The sequence below is a fragment of the Schistocerca nitens genome, chromosome 9 (assembly GCF_023898315.1).
Source record: "Schistocerca nitens isolate TAMUIC-IGC-003100 chromosome 9, iqSchNite1.1, whole genome shotgun sequence".
Taxonomy (NCBI): domain Eukaryota; kingdom Metazoa; phylum Arthropoda; class Insecta; order Orthoptera; family Acrididae; genus Schistocerca; species Schistocerca nitens.
In genome coordinates, this window is record NC_064622.1 from 210,966,458 (window position 1) to 210,983,943 (window position 17,486).

A 17,486-nucleotide genomic window follows, 5' to 3' on the forward strand; every position below is an offset into this window, starting at 1 on the left:
CTACTTCGACGGAGTCTGACAGGACCACTTGTGATGGCTGCATCAAATAACTTTCTACATACGCAATTAAACACACTGTTCGTCGGTTTCTTTTCACTTCCTCGAAGGGATGTTAAGCTAGGAATGACTACCCGCAACATTAGTAAAAACCACGAAGTATCCCAGAAGACTGAAAGAGCCAAGCGACTTGCTGCTGAAAAATATTCCAAAACATGTAACAAGAGCTCAACGTCGATCACATCAAATCCTCGTAAGATTAGGAAACATTGTTTATTAAAACGTGATGACCTACCCAGAAACAAGTCATTACAGAAAGATGGGAAAGGATTTAGGAAACGACAATCGTATGTCTTAAGGACACTTTACTAATTCGTAGTCTTCGCCCGGATACAGTAATTTACACTTCCCTAACACACACTTGTAGTAACAGAAAAAGTCTTACATACGAACTTACGACCACTAACTATGTTATTGCCACAAAGAAATCTATACGGATTAATGTTTATCTTTCTTCCGTTAACCATGCCAATTTTTTGAGTGTGTATAAGTGAATTTAACTGAGCTAGAACAAATCGTGATGCAGACACACCCTTGAGAACCAAGGCTAGAATAGACATAAGCAACGAATTGACTAATGCTATGAAAGATCGTGGCCTTAGCATTTTATTAGATGTAATGAGGGAAGCCAAATTTACGCGAATCAAGGACATGATTTAAGTGAACTCTTTGCATTACTGCTAAAAGCATTAGAATGGACTGTCACCTAAAAAATTCATTGAATTGAGAGATTTACAAGCCCAGAACATGGCATACGAGAATCAGAAAAGTGGACTATCAGTTGGCAATGTGATTTGGTGGGAGTGCTATACGGTACATATCTGGGAGTCACGTAAGTATCAGACTTTGTGAAATTGTGTCGACCTGTCTACAACATCTATGACGGTGATTGTATGTGCGGAAAGCAAAAGAAGACCCATGCAAATGAGAATGCACTGACGAACGAGAGAGAGCGATGTAATCAAGAACCTGTGCTTTTAGCTCATGGAAGTCCTAACACGCAGCAGCTCCTTATTACGCTCACCACTTTGGTTGGTGCGATATGTGCAGGACGGCGACACCGTGGCTATCTGTCATCAAGTACGATGCTAGAATCACTCTACCAAGGAGTCGAATATAGGTCCCCAGTCTGCTAAAGGAGTCTGCTGATCAAGTTGAGAGTGCAGCTCGCGGACTACCAAAGCGTTCAGCGCCAAGTCCAGAAATGAAGCCATTTTCTCCGTTGTCAGTAAAGAACTGACTGTACCATTATACCCCCCAAGAATCTCGGCAACGAATGCTCTTTACAGTTATAATGGACCACCAATGGAATAATTGTTCCCTTAACAGAGTATCCCTGCAAAAAGAGACCAAACGTAAATAAAAAACAGCAGTCTTCATTCCTTTCTCACTATTCTAAAAAGCTTTGAGCTACCTGTTAATACCTAATGACATCACAACAATGTCACCAGTCGGTGCCCTCTCAAGAAGCGGCCACCCTTGCATCACTGTTTCCGGGGAAAGCTAGAAACCTTTTGCTCGAGGCTAGCTGCAAACTCTACGGTGTCTTCTGAAATTCTAGTATGTCAGAGCTGTTTTACGATGTTTGTTGGGAAGATTGGAGACGTTTATCAGCTGATTGCACCTATCTTAACATGGCCCGAATGCTAAACTCCTTTCCACAGGGTTCTGTCACCTGGGACGAATGCTTTCGATTTGGAGATCCAAATTGGATACGTGCAATAAATTGTACAGTATGCTGGGCGCCAGTATGTCTTGGAATATAAGACACAAATAGCCGAGATGAGATGGCCGAGACTGGACATTCGCATGCGCAACATGGAGCTTGGTGCATCTAGTGAACAAAGCGTCCGATGATGCCGCTGCTGGTCACCTGAAACTATGGGTCAGCGCTGGCGAGGGACCGAAGCATAACTAAACGGACTGAGATGAGGACAGCCGGTTCTCGGAAGTGAAAGAGGCAGGTTTCTTTACGGAGGATGGAGTTTTTGTGGCCACGGACAGAGGGGTTTGTATTACAATACGCGCATGTATGTATGTACGTACTGGAACGCCGTATAGTGTATAAATATATACTATATACATAAAAATATATGCTGTAGGTGTACAAAATGAATACATCGTATGGCGTTAACGACCTGTTGTCCCCACCTGGGAAAGTTCGGCCGTCGAGTTGCAAGTCTCTCCAATTGATGGCACACTGGACGATTTGCGTATAGATGATGATGAGGACAACACAACACCCAGTCCCAAGCTGAGTATATCGATATAAACCATGTGGTACTTTAGTAGGCCTTAACACACGAGGGTTAGAGTGCCACTTCCTGTCAAAATTTCAAAGCATTCAATGGAGAAGTTGATACTTGAAATTTCCTGGCAGATTAAAACTGTGTGCCGGACCGAGACTCGAACTCGTGACCTTTGCCTTTCGCGGGCAATTGTTCTACCAACTGAGCTACCCAAGCACGACTAACGCCCCGTCCTCACAGCTTTGCTTCTGCCTGTACCTCGTCTCCTACCTTCCAAACATTACAGAAGCTCTCCTGCGAACCTTGCAGAACTAGCACTCCTGAAAGAAAGGTTCGCAGGAGAGCTTCTGTAAAGTTTGGAAGGTAGGAGACGAGGTACTGGCAGAAGTAAAGCTGTAAGGACGGGGAGTGGGTCATGCTTGGGTAGCTCAGTTGGTAGAGCACTTGCCCGCGAAATGCAAAGGTCCCGAGTACGAGTCTCGGTCCGGCACACAGTTTTAATCTGCCAGGAAGTTTCATATCAGCGCACACTCCGCTGCAGAGTGAAAACCTCATATTGGAATGGAGACGTTGCTATATATCTATATAAATAATAATATAACATACAGGGTGTTACAAAAAGGTACGGCCAAACATTCAGGAAACATTCCTCACACACAAATAAAGAAAAGATGTTATGTGGACATGTGTCCGGAAACGCTTCATTTCCATGTTAGAGCTCATTTTAGTTTCGTCAGTATGTACTGTACTTCCTCGATTCACCGCCAGATGGCCCAATTGATGGAAGGTAATGTCGACTTCGGTGCTTGTGTTGACATGCGACTCATTGCTGTACAGTACTAGCATCAAGCACATCAGTACGTAGCATCAACAGGTTAGTGTTCATCACGAACGTGGTTTTGCAGTCAGTGCAATGTTTACAAATGCGGGGTTGGCAGATGCCCATTTGATGTATGGATTAGCACGGGGCAATAGCCGTGGCGCGGTACGTTTGTATCGAGACAGATTTCCAGAACTAAGGTGTCCCGACAGGAAGACGTTCGAAGCAATTGGTCGGCGTCTTAGGGAGCACGGAACATTCCAGCCTATGACTCGCGACTGGGGAAGACCTACAACGACGAGGACACCTGCAGTGGACGAGGCAATTCTTCGTGCAGTTGACGATAACGCTAATAGCGTCAGAGAAGTTGCTGCTGTACAAGGTAACGTTGACCACGTCACTGTATGGAGAGTGCTATGGGAGAACCAGTTGTTTCCGTATCATGTACAGCGTGTGCAGGCACTATCAGCGGCTGATTGGCCTCCACGGGTACACTTCTGCGAATGGTTCATCCAACAATGTGTCAATCCTCATTTCAGTGCAAATGTTCTCTTTACGGATGAGGCTTCATTGCAACGTGATCAAATTGTAAATTTTCACAATCAAAATGTGTGGGCTGACGAGAATCCGCACGCAATTGTGCAATCACGTCATCAACACAGATTTTCTGTGAACGTTTGGGCAGGCATTGTTGGTGATGTCTTGATTGGGCCCCATGTTCTTCCACCTACGCTCAGTGGAGCACGTTATCATGATTTCATACGGGATACTCCACATGTGCTGCTAGAACATGTGCCTTTACAAGTACGACACAACATGTGGTTCATGCACGATGGAGCTCCTGCACATTTCAGTCGAAGTCTTCTTACGCTTCTCAACAACAGATTCGGTGACCGATGGATTGGTAGAGGCGGACCAATTCCATGGCCTCCACGCTCTCCTGACCTCAACCCTCTTGTCTTTCATTTATGGGGGCATTTGAAAGCTCTTGTCTACGCAACCCCGGTACCAAATGTAGAGACTCTTCGTGCTCGTATTGTGTACGGCTCTGATACAATACGCCATTCTACAGCGCTGCATCAGCGCATCAGGGATTCCATGCGACGGAGGGTGGGTGCATGTATCCTCGCTAACGGAGGACATTTTCAACATTTCCTGTAACAAAGTGTTTGACGTCACGCTGGTACGTTCTGTTGCTGAGTGTTTCCATTCCATGATTAATGTGATTTGAAGTAATAAAATGAGCTCTAACATGGAAAGTAAGCATTTCAGGACACATGTCCACATAATATATTTTCTTTCTTTGTGTGAGAGGAATGTTTCCTGGAAGTTTGGCCGTACCTTTTTGTAACACCCTGTATAAGTACATAAACAATAATGTAAGTGCTCGTCGGTTGAAAGTCTTAAACCTCCTATTCACTGACAGCTTTGAAATTGGGACACAATGTTGCTTTCGAATACATGTGTGTTTCTATACTACCTTCTAGAGTGCCACATTTAATGCGTATATGTAATATTCATTTTGAAATAGGAGATGGATAGAGACAGGGGACAGAAGGAGATTGAGCGACAGGGCGAGGAGAAGATGAGGATAGTGGAGGTGGAGATAGAGAGAGACGGGTAGAGAAAGCGGCAAGAGGAGATGGAGTGAGAAGGGTAGGGGCAGATGGACAGGGAAAGGGAAGAGGAGGCGATGGACAGAAAGAGTGGAGAGAGGGGTTGGCAGGAAGAGATGGAGAGAGAAGGGCAGGAGAAGATGAGCATAGGAAGAGATGTAATTTTAAGAGAGAGAGGGGTAAGGAAGAGGAAGTGGACAAAGAGAGGGAGAGGGGGATATGGAGAGAGAAAAGGTGGAGAAGGAGAACGTACGTTCAGTTCCCATACACATTAGAAACGTGTTCCCTTTCCACTTACTTCCATTTAACCAGACTGAACTACAGCAATACGTGGCTGCGAATAGGTAGATATAAAAATCCGCGTAGTACAAGAGTAACGACAATTGTACTTTGATTTTGAGTGCTACCATTCAGTGCGATAATTCATCTTTTATTTATTGTAGGCTTTAAACTGAATAATCTGAATGTGTAAAATTGTCAATCTAACACCTAAGTAGAACAGTCTGATTATCGACTCAGAAATTCAGCCTCCTAGATAAGATTATGCAAATTTACAAATCATATTTTAAATTAATCACTGTTTGGGATTACAATCACTTTTCTTTCTTAAGTACTTCAGAGTATTGAGGGTATTTGGTGCATTAGTTAACAACACATCATTTATTCCTTTTATTCACTGGAAAAAATACGTTGCCTGAGAATGCATTCCGTTTAGCTACTTTCACAATGATAAATTAAACATTCTTCTCTGAAAATTGTTCTAAATATGTTGTAACTAATTTACACATTAAAGTCTAATGCTGAAGTACGGCCTAGGCGAAATCTATAGCATAAGTGAGATTCGTAAAATTTCTGTTGTGTCTTTTACATATTCTAATAGTCAGCGTGTAGAATGAATGTGACTACATCGATGTTTGATCCATTTGTACAAATGTCTCTCCAAGCTAACTACACTGACAAATAAATGGTTCAAATGGCTCTGAGCACTATGGGACTCAACATCTTAGGTCATAAGTCCCCTAGAACTTAGAACTACTTAAACCTAACTAACCTAAGGACATCACACACACCCATGCCCGAAGCAGGATTGGAACCTGCGACCGCAGCAGTCCCGCGGTTCCGGACTGCAGCGCCAGAACCGCTAGACCACCGCGGCCGGCCACTACACTGACAGTCAGAGATATGCAGCTCTCGGTAAAAATGGCTCCAAATAAAATGGTACTGCCGGCCGCGGTGGTCTCGCGGTTCTAGGCGCGCAGTCAGGAACCGTGCGACTGCTACGGTCGCAGGTTCGAATCCTGCCTCGGGCATGGATGTGTGTGATGTCCTTAGGTTAGTTAGGTTTAAGTAGTTCTAAGTTCTAGGGGACTGATGACCACAGCAGTTGAGTCCCATAGTGCTCAGAGCCATTTGAACCATTTTTTTTTTAAATGGTACTGTGTTATGGTGACATTTACTCCAGTATTGAAATGGAAGGGTTGGGTACAACCTTGGACGACTTTATCTTCGGGATGACGTCACCTTCGTTATTTTTACCCTCAGGAGTGCTAATCACACATCTTCAATCTCCGAAAATGGTAATTAAAGTGAAACTGATCTAAGAAATTTTTGGGTTGATATATGTGCACAGAATTATTCTGTGTCTTGGTGTATTCTCGAAACAATCCGTAACACAGTGTTGGTAGAGAGTTACACTGAAAAATATTTGTTAGGAAAAGTTTAGAAAGTTGAAAGAAAGAAGATATAGTGCCAGTTAGTGTGCAGGGTTTTCACCTTCTGCGGTTAAAACAACGATTTATTAGAGCAGCAGAAAGATCTTCACTTTCATATACATAGAAGAGAGTAAAACAAAGACAGAAACAGACTATTTACGATAATGAATTCATGAGACCCGTAACCAAGAACATTGTTTTTCAATTTATTGCTGTCATTTTGTACACGTGATTCAAGCCACACATTTTTTTTCGGATTCTTACGTATATCTTTTTGATTTTTCGCAGAGTGAAGAGTTCAGTGCAGTACTGAAATGTGCATCTTTCCTTACAATTCCTGTTGGCCAGCTGTATCTTTATTGTTGGGCAGCAACTAACGTAACAGCACAGGTGAGCATGGGATCAACCTCGAGCACTGATATACTAACTTGTGTGCAAGCTTTTGTCGGCAATGTCCTCTACAGTCATTCAACTGATATGAGGTTCATATCTCTCTGGAACCCAAACCAAGGTGTTTCGTTTATTAGCGCTTTCATTTTTCTGAAACCAATTACAGGTGGCTCAAAAAGAGAGCCGGCTTTGATACACCAAAGTAAGACAATCATTTTTACGTCAAACACAAACAAAATACAAAAACTTGTTCATCTAACCTTCCTATATGATATGTGACAAATGTGAAGCGTATGACCTCTACTTATTTGACTTGCACTAGCTCTGTCCATCAAATTCACTATGATTGGACGATAAGAGGCAACATTGATTCAAATGACCTCAAATGAAAATGTCATATGCAATTAATTCCTATGACTTTCGTGGCCATTGCGGGAAATGAGGCGATCCGGGAACCGCTCATGGAGCAGCTGAATTGTTTCGCAGGAAATTTGGCAGATGGCTGAATTTTGTAGGGGCGGTAATGGTGATCACACCGGAGAATTCTCCATACTGAAGAACAGCTTAAGTCCGATTGTTGAGAACGGTAACGAACTGTTCTCATTGGGCAAACAGTCACACTGTCACGAAACTCTGCAATGTTCTTCTCACTTCGGCTAGAAGTAAATAATTTCTTATATACTGTCGCTCTATTTGACACTGGAACTAATATATATAACAAATAATAACGAAATTGGACTTTATTGAACATCACTATCGTCGTCATCATTAGCCTTTAGACATACACCGCTGGATTAAGGCCTAGACCCGATTTTTCCATGCTTCGAAGTCGCTCCTACACGTTTTCTAGTGTCAGTTATCCACCTTCCATTAGGTAATCATATAATATTTCTTCTACCTCTTCGCATGCAGCATAGAATTTTCCTGAACCATCTACCATCGATTTGCCTAGTTGCATGTCAAATTAACTTCCTTTTCATAACATTCATAGTCACATCTTTAGCTGCAGTTTGTTCCGTGATGCATTTGTCCCTCTTATTAATTCCCGACACTCTGAGCAAGTCTCAGTTTTTGATGATTTTGACACTGAAAATCCACGTCTCAATACCCTAAGTCCAAACTGTTAATAGCCACTCATGATACGCTTCTCTCTTCACAAACATAGGAAATTAAGTTTTGGTAATTCTATTCAATCTATCAAGAAACCTTAGGTCGATTTTATCCTGAGGCTTATTTCCTTTGCTCTCCATCCAGTCACTAATTTCAGTTACTCTACATACGGGGAATCTTCCACATTGATTTGGAGTTCATTTTTCCCCATCAGCGAAGGTGCGCCATTTGCCTCGTCACTACATTTGCTAGTATGTAGTACCTAGGTCTAACTGCAGATTGCAGGTTAGTCATCAGAAGTGTTATCCCTTCTAAGTCACTTTCCCTACTGTTGTCATTATGTGATCTAACAACATTGAGTGTAACTTCCAGGCAGATTAAAACTGTGTGCCGGACCGAGACTCGAACTCGGGACCTTTGCCTTTCGCGGGCAAGTGCTCTACCAATTGAGCTACCGAAGCACGACTCACGCCCGGTACCCACAGCTTTACTTCTGCCAGTACCTCGTCTCCTACCTTCCAAACTTTACAGAAGCTCTCCTGCGAAACTTGCAGAACTAGCACTCCTGAAAGAAAGGATATTGCGGAGACATGGCTTAGCCACAGCCTGGGGGATGTTTCCAGAATGAGATTTTCACTCTGCAGCGGAGTGTGCGCTGATATGAAACTTCCTGGCAGATTAAAACTGTGTGCCCGACCGAGACTCGAACTCGGGACCTTTGCCTTTCGCGGGCAAGTGCTCTACCAATTGAGCTACCGAAGCACGACTCACGCCCGGTACCCACAGCTTTACTTCTGCCAGTACCTCGTCTCCTACCTTCCAAACTTTACAGAAGCTCTCCTGCGAAACTTGCAGAACTAGCACTCCTGAAAGAAAGGATATTGCGGAGACATGGCTTAGCCACAGCCTGGGGGATGTTTCCAGAATGAGATTTTCACTCTGCAGCGGAGTGTGCGTTGATATGAAACTTCCTGGCAGATTAAAACTGTGTGCCCGACCGTGACTCGAACTCGGGACCTTTGCCTTTCGCGGGCAAGTGCTCTATCAACTGAGCTACCGAAGCACGACTCACGCCCGCTACCCACAGCTTTACTTCTGCAAGTACCTCGTCTCCTACCTTCCAAATTTTACAGAAGCTCTCCTGCGAACCTTGCAGAACTAGCACTCCTGAAAGAAAGGATATTGCGGAGACATGGCTTAGCCACAGCCTGGGGGATGTTTCCAGAATGAGATTTTCACTCTGCAGCGGAGTGTGCGCTGATATGAAACTTCTGGTAGAAGTAAAGCTGTGGGTACCGGACGTGAGTCGTGCTTCGGTAGCTCAGTTGGTAGAACACTTGCCCGCGAAAGGCAAAGGTCCCGAGTTCGAGTCTCGGTCGGGCACACAGTTTTAATCTGCCAGGAAGTTTCATATCAGCGCACACTCCGCTGCAGAGTGAAAATCTCATTCTGGAAACATCCCTCAGGCTGTGGCTAAGCCATGTCTCCGCAATATCCTTTCTTTCAGGAGTGCTAGTTCTGCAAGGTTCGCAGGAGAGCTTCTGTAAAGTTTGGAAGGTAGGAGACGAGGTACTGGCAGAAGTAAAGCTGTGGGTACCGGGCGTGAGTCGTGCTTCGGTAGCTCAGTTGGTAGAGCACTTGCCCGCGAATGGCAAAGGTCCCGAGTTCGAGTCTCGGTCGGGCACACAGTTTTAATCTGCCAGGAAGTTTCATATCAGCGCACACTCCGCTGCAGAGTGAAAATCTCATTCTGGAAACATTGAGTGTGATCATCATGGAGAGCGCAGGCAAGCCGGTTTTGTGAAAGGAGGGCGTAAACATTGAGGATGTAAACAGGCATCTGATGTCAGTTGGAGGAAATCGACAGCTCTTCTCCACATAATAATCGAAAAACCATGGTTACCCTTACTGAAATTGTGTTCCAGGTACTGCCACACCCGCCGTATTCTCCTGGTTTGGCCTCTTCTGGTTGCCCGATTACCTACTATTCGCTGTTATGAAGGAAGCCCAGCTCGGACATCTTTTTCTGCAGACTTCGATGAACTGCGAGCTACTGCCCTGAGGTGGGCTCGAAACACTCCACAAAAGTAATTCAAGATGGCCTATAGTAATTACAGGGCCAAGTCAGGAGAATAAGGCGGTTATGGCAGTACGTGGAATGCCATTTCAGCGATGGCAGCCATGGTTTTGCAGCTCTTATGGGGACGAGCATTGTCGTGTTACAAGAGCGCTTTTCATAACAGAGTTCTTATTAACTGACGAAAAGTCGTCGTGTAACGAGCGTCGATGGTCTACGGAACTCATCTAGGAGTGTCCATCCACCGCTCCGGAGTCTGAACATGACTCTTTCATAGAGTCGAAACTGGTCACTCACTCCAATAAAAAAAAAAAAATATTTTAAGAAGATTGCCATACTAATACCTTCAAAAAGGTCTCCCTGACCTTAAATCTATACATTCATAAATTTCTATTCTTCAAAAACGCTTTTCTTGCCATTGCCAGTCTTAATTTTATATCCTCCCTACTTCGACTATCATCAGTTACTTCACTTCCCAAGTAGAAAAGCTAATTTACTACTTTAAATGCCTTATTTCCTAATCTATTTCCCTCAGCAACACTTTATTTAATCCGGTTATATTTCATTATCCTCGTGTTGCTTTAGTTAATGTTTATCTGATATCCTTCTTTCAAAATACTGTCCATTCCAGTCAGCTGCTCCTCCAAGTCCTTTACCGTCTGTGACAGAACTACAATGTCATCGGCAACATAAAAATTTTTATTTCGTCTCTGTGAACTTTAATTCCCACTCCAATTTGTCCTTAATTTGTTTTACTTCTTGCTCAGTATACAGACAGAATAACATCGTGGGCAGGCTACAAGCCTGTCTCACTCCCTTCTCAAACACCATTTCCCCTTCGTGCCCCTCGGCTTTTATAACTGCCATCTGGTTTCTGCACAAATTGTAAATACCCTTTCGCTCCCTGTATCTTAACCCTGCCACCTTTACAATGTGAAAGAGAATGTTCCAGACAACATTGTCAAGACTTTCTGTACGTCTACAAATGCTATAAACGTAGGTTTGACTTTCCTTAACCTATCTTCTAAGATAAGTCGTAGGCTCAGCATTGCCTCGCCGTTTCCTAAATTTCTTTGGAATCCGAACAGATCTTCCCCGAGATTGGCTTTGACCAGTTTTTCCGTTCCTCTGTAAAGGACTCGTGTTAGTATTTTGCAGCCATTAATTATAAAACTGATAGTTCGGTAATTTTCACACCTGTCAGCATCTACTTTCTTTGTAATTGAGATTATTCTTCTTCTTGTAGTATGAGGGTATTTCGCTTGCCTCATTCATTTTGCTCACCAGACTGTAGAGGTCTGTCATGGCTGGCTCTCCCAAGGCTATCAGTAGGTCTAATGGAATTTTTTCTATTTCCAGGGCCTTGTTTCGACTTCAGTCTATCAGTTCTTTGTCAGATTGTTCACGCAGTATCCTATCTCCCTTCTCATCTTCCTCTAAGTTCTCTTTCCATTTCCACAGTATTGCCCTCAAATACATCTACCTTTTACAGAATCTCTTTATACTACTTCCACCTATCTGCTTTCCCTTCTTTGCTTAGGACTGGTTTTCCATCTGAGCTCTTGATATTCATGCAGGTGGTTCTCTTTTCACCAAAGATCTCCTTAACTTTCCTGTTGGCAGTATCTACCTTACCCGTTATGCTTTTACATCATTAAATTCTTCCTTTAGCCATTTCTGTTTAGCCATTTTCCATTTCCTGTCGGTCTTTATTCCCGCCGGACGGAGTGGCCAAGCGGTTCTAGGCGCTTAAGTCTCTAACCGCGCGACCGCTGCGGTCGCAGGTTCGAATCCTGCCTAGGGCATGGATGTGTGTGATGTCCTTAGGTTAGTTAGGTTTAAGTAGTTCTAAGTCCTAGGCGACTGATGACCTCAGATGTTAAGTCCCATAGTGCTCAGAGCCATTTGAACCAATCTACACTCCTGGAAATTGAAATAAGAACACCGTGAATTCATTGTCCCAGGAAGGGGAAACTTTATTGACACATTCCTGGGGTCAGATACATCACATGATCACACTGACAGAACCACAGGCACATAGACACAGGCAACAGAGCATGCACAATGTCGGCACTAGTACAGTGTATATCCACCTTTCGCAGCAATGCAGGCTGCTATTCTCCCATGGAGACGATCGTAGAGATGCTGGATGTAGTCCTGTGGAACGGCTTGCCATGCCATTTCCACCTGGCGCCTCAGTTGGACCAGCGTTCGTGCTGGACGTGCAGACCGCGTGAGACGACGCTTCATCCAGTCCCAAACATGCTCAATGGGGAACAGATCCGGAGATCTTGCTGGCCAGGGTAGTTGACTTACACCTTCTAGAGCACGTTGGGTGGCACGGGATACATGCGGACGTGCATTGTCCTGTTGGAACAGCAAGTTCCCTTGCCGGTCTAGGAATGGTAGAACGATGGGTTAGATGACGGTTTGGATGTACCGTGCACTATTCAGCGTCCCCTCGACGATCACCAGTGGTGTACGGCCAGTGTAGGAGATCGCTCCCCACACCATGATGCCGGGTGTTGGCCCTGTGTGCCTCGGTCGTATGCAGTCCTGATTGTGGCGCTCACCTGCACGGCGCCAAACACGCATACGACCATCATTGGCACCAAGGCAGAAGCGACTCTCATCGCTGAAGACGACACGTCTCCATTCGTCCCTCCATTCACGCCTGTCGCGACACCACTGGAGGCGGGCTGCACGATGTTGGGGCGTGAGCGGAAGACGGCCTAACGGTGTGCGGGACCGTAGCCCAGCTTCATGGAGACGGTTGCGAATGGTCCTCGCCGATACCCCAGGAGCAACAGTGTCCCTAATTTGCTGGGAAGTGGCGGTGGCGGTCCCCTACGGCACTGCGTAGGATCCTACGGTCTTGGCGTGCATCCGTGCGTCGCTGCGGTCCGGTCCCAGGTCGACGGGCACGTGCACCTTCCGCCGACCACTGGCGACAACATCGATGTACTGTGGAGACCTCACGCCCCCCGTGTTGAGCAATTCGGCGGTACGTCCACCCGGCCTCCCTCATGCCCACTATACGCCCTCGCTCAAAGTCCGTCAACTGCACATACGGTTCACGTCCACGCTGTCGCGGCATGCTACCAGTGTTAAAGACTGCGATGGAGCTCCGTATGCCACGGCAAACTGGCTGACACTGACGGCGGCGGTGCACAAATGCTGCGCAGCTAGCGCCATTCGACGGCCAACACCGCGGTTCCTGGTGTGTCCGCTGTGCCGTGCGTGTGATCATTGCTTGTACAGCCCTCTCGCAGTGTCCGGAGCAAGTATGGTGGGTCTGACACACCGGTGTCAATGTGTTCTTTTTTCCATTTCCAGGAGTGTATATTCCATTTCACCTGCTTCGTTTATTGCATTTTTATATTTTCTCCTTTCATCAATTAAACTGTATATATCTTGTGTTACCCAAGTATTTCTACAACCTCTCTGTTTTTTTTGCCTTCTGCATTCACTATTTAATTTCTCAAAGCCACCTATTCTTCTTCTACTGTATTCCTTCCCCCTGTTCTTGTCAATCGTTGACTAATGTTCCTTCTGAAACCTTCTACAGTCTCTGGTTCTTTCGGTTTATCCAGGTCCTATCTTCTTCAATTCCTGCCGTTTTGCAGTTTCTTCAGTTTTTATTTACAGCTCATAACCAATAAATTGTGGACAAAGGCCACATCTGCCCCCGGAAATGTTTTGCAATTTAAAATCTGGTTCCTAAATCTCTTGTAACGATATATGTCCATTCTGAAACCTTCCGGTGTCTCCAAGCCTTTTCCATGTATACATCCTATTCTCATGATTCCAAACCAAGTGTTAGCTATGATTAAACTATGCTCCGTGCAGAATTCTATCAGGCGGCTTCCTCTTTCATTCCTTTCCGCCAGTTCATATTCGCCTACTACTTTTCCTTCTCTTCCTTTTCCTACTATCGAATTCCAGAACCCAATGACTATTAAATTTTTGGCTGCTTTAAGTGTCTGAAGAATTTCATAGATTTCGTCAGTCTCATTCTAATCTGCGGAGATAGTTGCCATATAAACTTGTACTGCTGTGGTTGATGTGGGCTTCGTATCTATCTTGGCTACAATAAAGCGTTCACTGTGCTGTTCGTAGTAGCTTATCTGCGTTCCTATTTTTGTACTCATTATTAAACGTACTCCTACACTATTCCTAATTGATTTTGTACCAATTCCCATTATATCCATTTCCTTTTCTAAACTTTCTAACCTATCTGCCCGATTAAGGGATCTAACATTCCACTCTCCGATTCATAGAACGTCAGTTCTGTTTCTCTTGACAACGATCAACTAACGTACCACGTCACTTATTAGGCAAAAAAGAATTTTTCGGTATCTACCAAATTCCAATTTGTGGTGAGCGCATAGCCAGCGCAGTCGTTAAAAATTTCAAAACAAACGTCTTTCCATGCTTTCTGCGTCTCACGTGCCTATATTTTTAACATGTTGTGTCCGACAAAACTGCATCGGATAGCACTGCAGAAATCTAGGGATTCACATCAACATCTAATAAACGGCTCATTTCATCAGAAAAATTGCTGCAACAACTTTCCAAAAATAGTAATAAAGATAGTTATTCAAGAGATCCAGTCACTATCACGTTAAAACAGAAACTGAACCGGACTGCCTTGATCACTTTCTGTTCCCTGAACGCGAGTTCACAGCATATGGAAACCTGATGGAACCTGTTCGTGACGAAGGAGCATCCGTTACGTACTGTTACCTTTAGGTACGGAATAGAAAGTGAAGCACCATTTCACACTTGTTGAAAGAGACCAAAAAATAACCTAACACCAACCGAACCGTACGGAAACGCACATATATGAAACAGCATGCCTAAGGCACATTGGGAGAAATGCAGTCGGTACACCACTGTAAGAGACCAAATTTCCGAAATTTTCGCGACCCAATCATTACGATAGATTTAGACTGAAGGATACAGTATGTTTCTTTCACTCATTTTGGATCGTGAGTAAGCCTCTCCGCCAACTACATCTTTCTCCCAATGCAATCAGTTTGTTAGGCATTACTTTGACACACTAAAACACACTAAACAAACCAGTGACGCATCATGTTGCTTTTCTTTCAGTATTTTTGTATCCCTAATCTAATTTCGTAATGGCTCCAGAAAGAAGAACTACACCAAAAAACTGGTGTAATAAGGCTACTGCAAGCGTGCCGCTTACATAAGTGAATTACATCTTCTTCGTTTTATTCCAGTAAGTGAGAAATAATTCCTTCTTTTTGTGGTGTTCCTACAGCTGTCGCTGAATCCCTCATATCTGTCGTCATCTGATTCTATCTTCTAACGCTTGCTCGCCTTCTACCTTTCCTCTTTTTTTTCTTGGCCCCATTTACTCCATCTAACATTCGGTCTTCGTCTTTTCTTTCTCCTCTAAGAATGGTACATCAAAGTTTGCTTTGGCCATTGTCGTCCGGCAATGTGTTGTATTTCGACAGGCGCTACAGTCTGGAACCGCGCGACCGCTACGGTCGCAGGTTCGAATCCTGCCTCGGGTATGGATGAGTGTGATGTCCTTAGGTTTGTTAGGTTTAAGTAGTTCTAAGTTCTAGGGGACTGATGACCTCAGAAGTTAAGTCCCATAGTGCTCAGAGCCATTTTTTTTTTTCGACTACTCATTCCACTCTGCAGACCATGTAATTTTTCTTCACTTTCACTGAGGATAGCAATCTCATCAGCGACTCGTATCACTGATATCCTTTCACCTTCAATTTTAATCCCCCTGCTGAATCTTTCTTTGATTTCCATCATTGCTTCTTCGATGTGCAGATTGAACAGTAGGGACGAAAGACTACATACCTGTCTTACACCCTTTTCAGTCAGAGCACTTCGTCCATGGTTGTCCAACCTTATTATTCCCCCTTGACTCTTGTACAAATTGTATGTTACCCTTCACTCCCTATAGCTAACACCTGTTTTTCTCAGAATTTCAAATATCTTGCACCGTTTTACGTAGTCAAATGCCTTTTCAGGTCGACAAATCCTATGAGCGTATCATGATTTTTCTTTAGTCTTGCTTCCATTATTAACTGCCACGTCATAATTACCTCTCTGGTGCCTTTATCTTCCCTAATCCCGAACTCATCGTCATCTAACACATTGTCAATTTTCTTTCCCATCCTTATGTGTATTATTCTTATCAGCAACTTTGATGCATGAGCTGTTAAGCTGATAGTGCAGTAATACTCGCATCTGTCAGCTCTTGCAGTTTTCGGAACTGTGTGGATGAAATTTTGCCAAAAGTGACATGATGTGTCACTAGAGTCTTACATTCTTCACATTAACATGAATATTCGTAATATTCGTTTGTTGCCAGTTCCCACAATGATTTTAGAAATTTTGATGGAGTGTTATCTATCCCTTCAGCCTTATTTAGTCGTAAGTCCTCCAAAGCTCATTAAAATCCTGATTATAATGCTGGATACCCTTTCTCTTCTAAATCGACTCCTGTTTCTTGTTCTATCACATAAGACAAATCATACTACTCTCAGAGGCCTTCAATGCAGTGTTTTCACCTCTCTAGCGGCACTCTTTATGTTACCACCCTCGCTTTTAATTTCACTTAAGGTTGTTTTGACTTTCGTATATGCTACGTCAGTCCTTTCAACAATCATTCCTTTCTCAATTTCTTCACATTTTTCATTAAGTACTTTCCTCTTAGCATCCCTGCACTGCCTATTTATTTCATTGCGCAGCAACTTGTATTTCTGTATTCCTGAATTTCACTTAACATTTTTCTACTTCCTTCCTTAATCGATCAGCGGAAGTATTTCTTCTGTTACCCTTGGTTTCTTCGCCTTCTTTGTACCTATATTTTCCCTTGCAACATCTGTAATTTCCCTTTCTACAGATGTCCATTTCTCTTCAACTCTACTGCCTAGTGAGCTATTCCTTATTGCTAAATCTATAGCCTCAGAGAACTTCAAGCTTATCTCGTCATTCCTTAGTACTTACATACCCCACTTCTTTGCCTATTTATTCTTCCTGACTAATGTCTTAAACTTCAGTCTACTCTTCATCCCTACTACATTGTGATCTGAATCTATGTTTGTTTCTGGATACGCCTTACAATCCAGTACCTGAGTTCGGTATCTCTGCTTGCGCAAGACGTATTCTAACTGAAAATTTCACATATGACCCGGTGTTCTCCAAGCAAACCTCTTCCGTTTGTGGTTCTCGAACACAGTATTCATTATTACTAACTGAAATTTATTACAGAACTCAATTACTCTTTCTTCTTTTCATTCCTTGTCCGAAACCCATATTCTGCAGTAATCTTTTATTTTGCTCCTTCCTCTCTATTTACATTCCAGTCGCCCATGACTATTAGATGTTCATCTCCGTTTACGTAGTGTATACCCTTTCAATATCCTCATATAATTTCTCTGTCTCTACATCTTCAGCTTGCAA

General features: G+C 43.7%; 1 protein-coding gene across 1 annotated transcript in view; it reads left to right on the forward strand.

The window, feature by feature from the left end:
• Nucleotides 1–7,037, forward strand: part of LOC126204124 (odorant receptor Or1-like) — a 37,436-nt gene extending 30,399 nt beyond the window's left edge. The window contains exons 4-5 of the mRNA XM_049938538.1: nt 6,743–6,844; nt 7,011–7,037. Coding sequence (XP_049794495.1) covers nt 6,743–6,844; nt 7,011–7,037 — 129 coding nt within the window. The remainder of the gene's footprint in view (nt 1–6,742; nt 6,845–7,010) is intronic.
• Nucleotides 7,038–17,486: the final 10,449 nt, after the last annotated feature.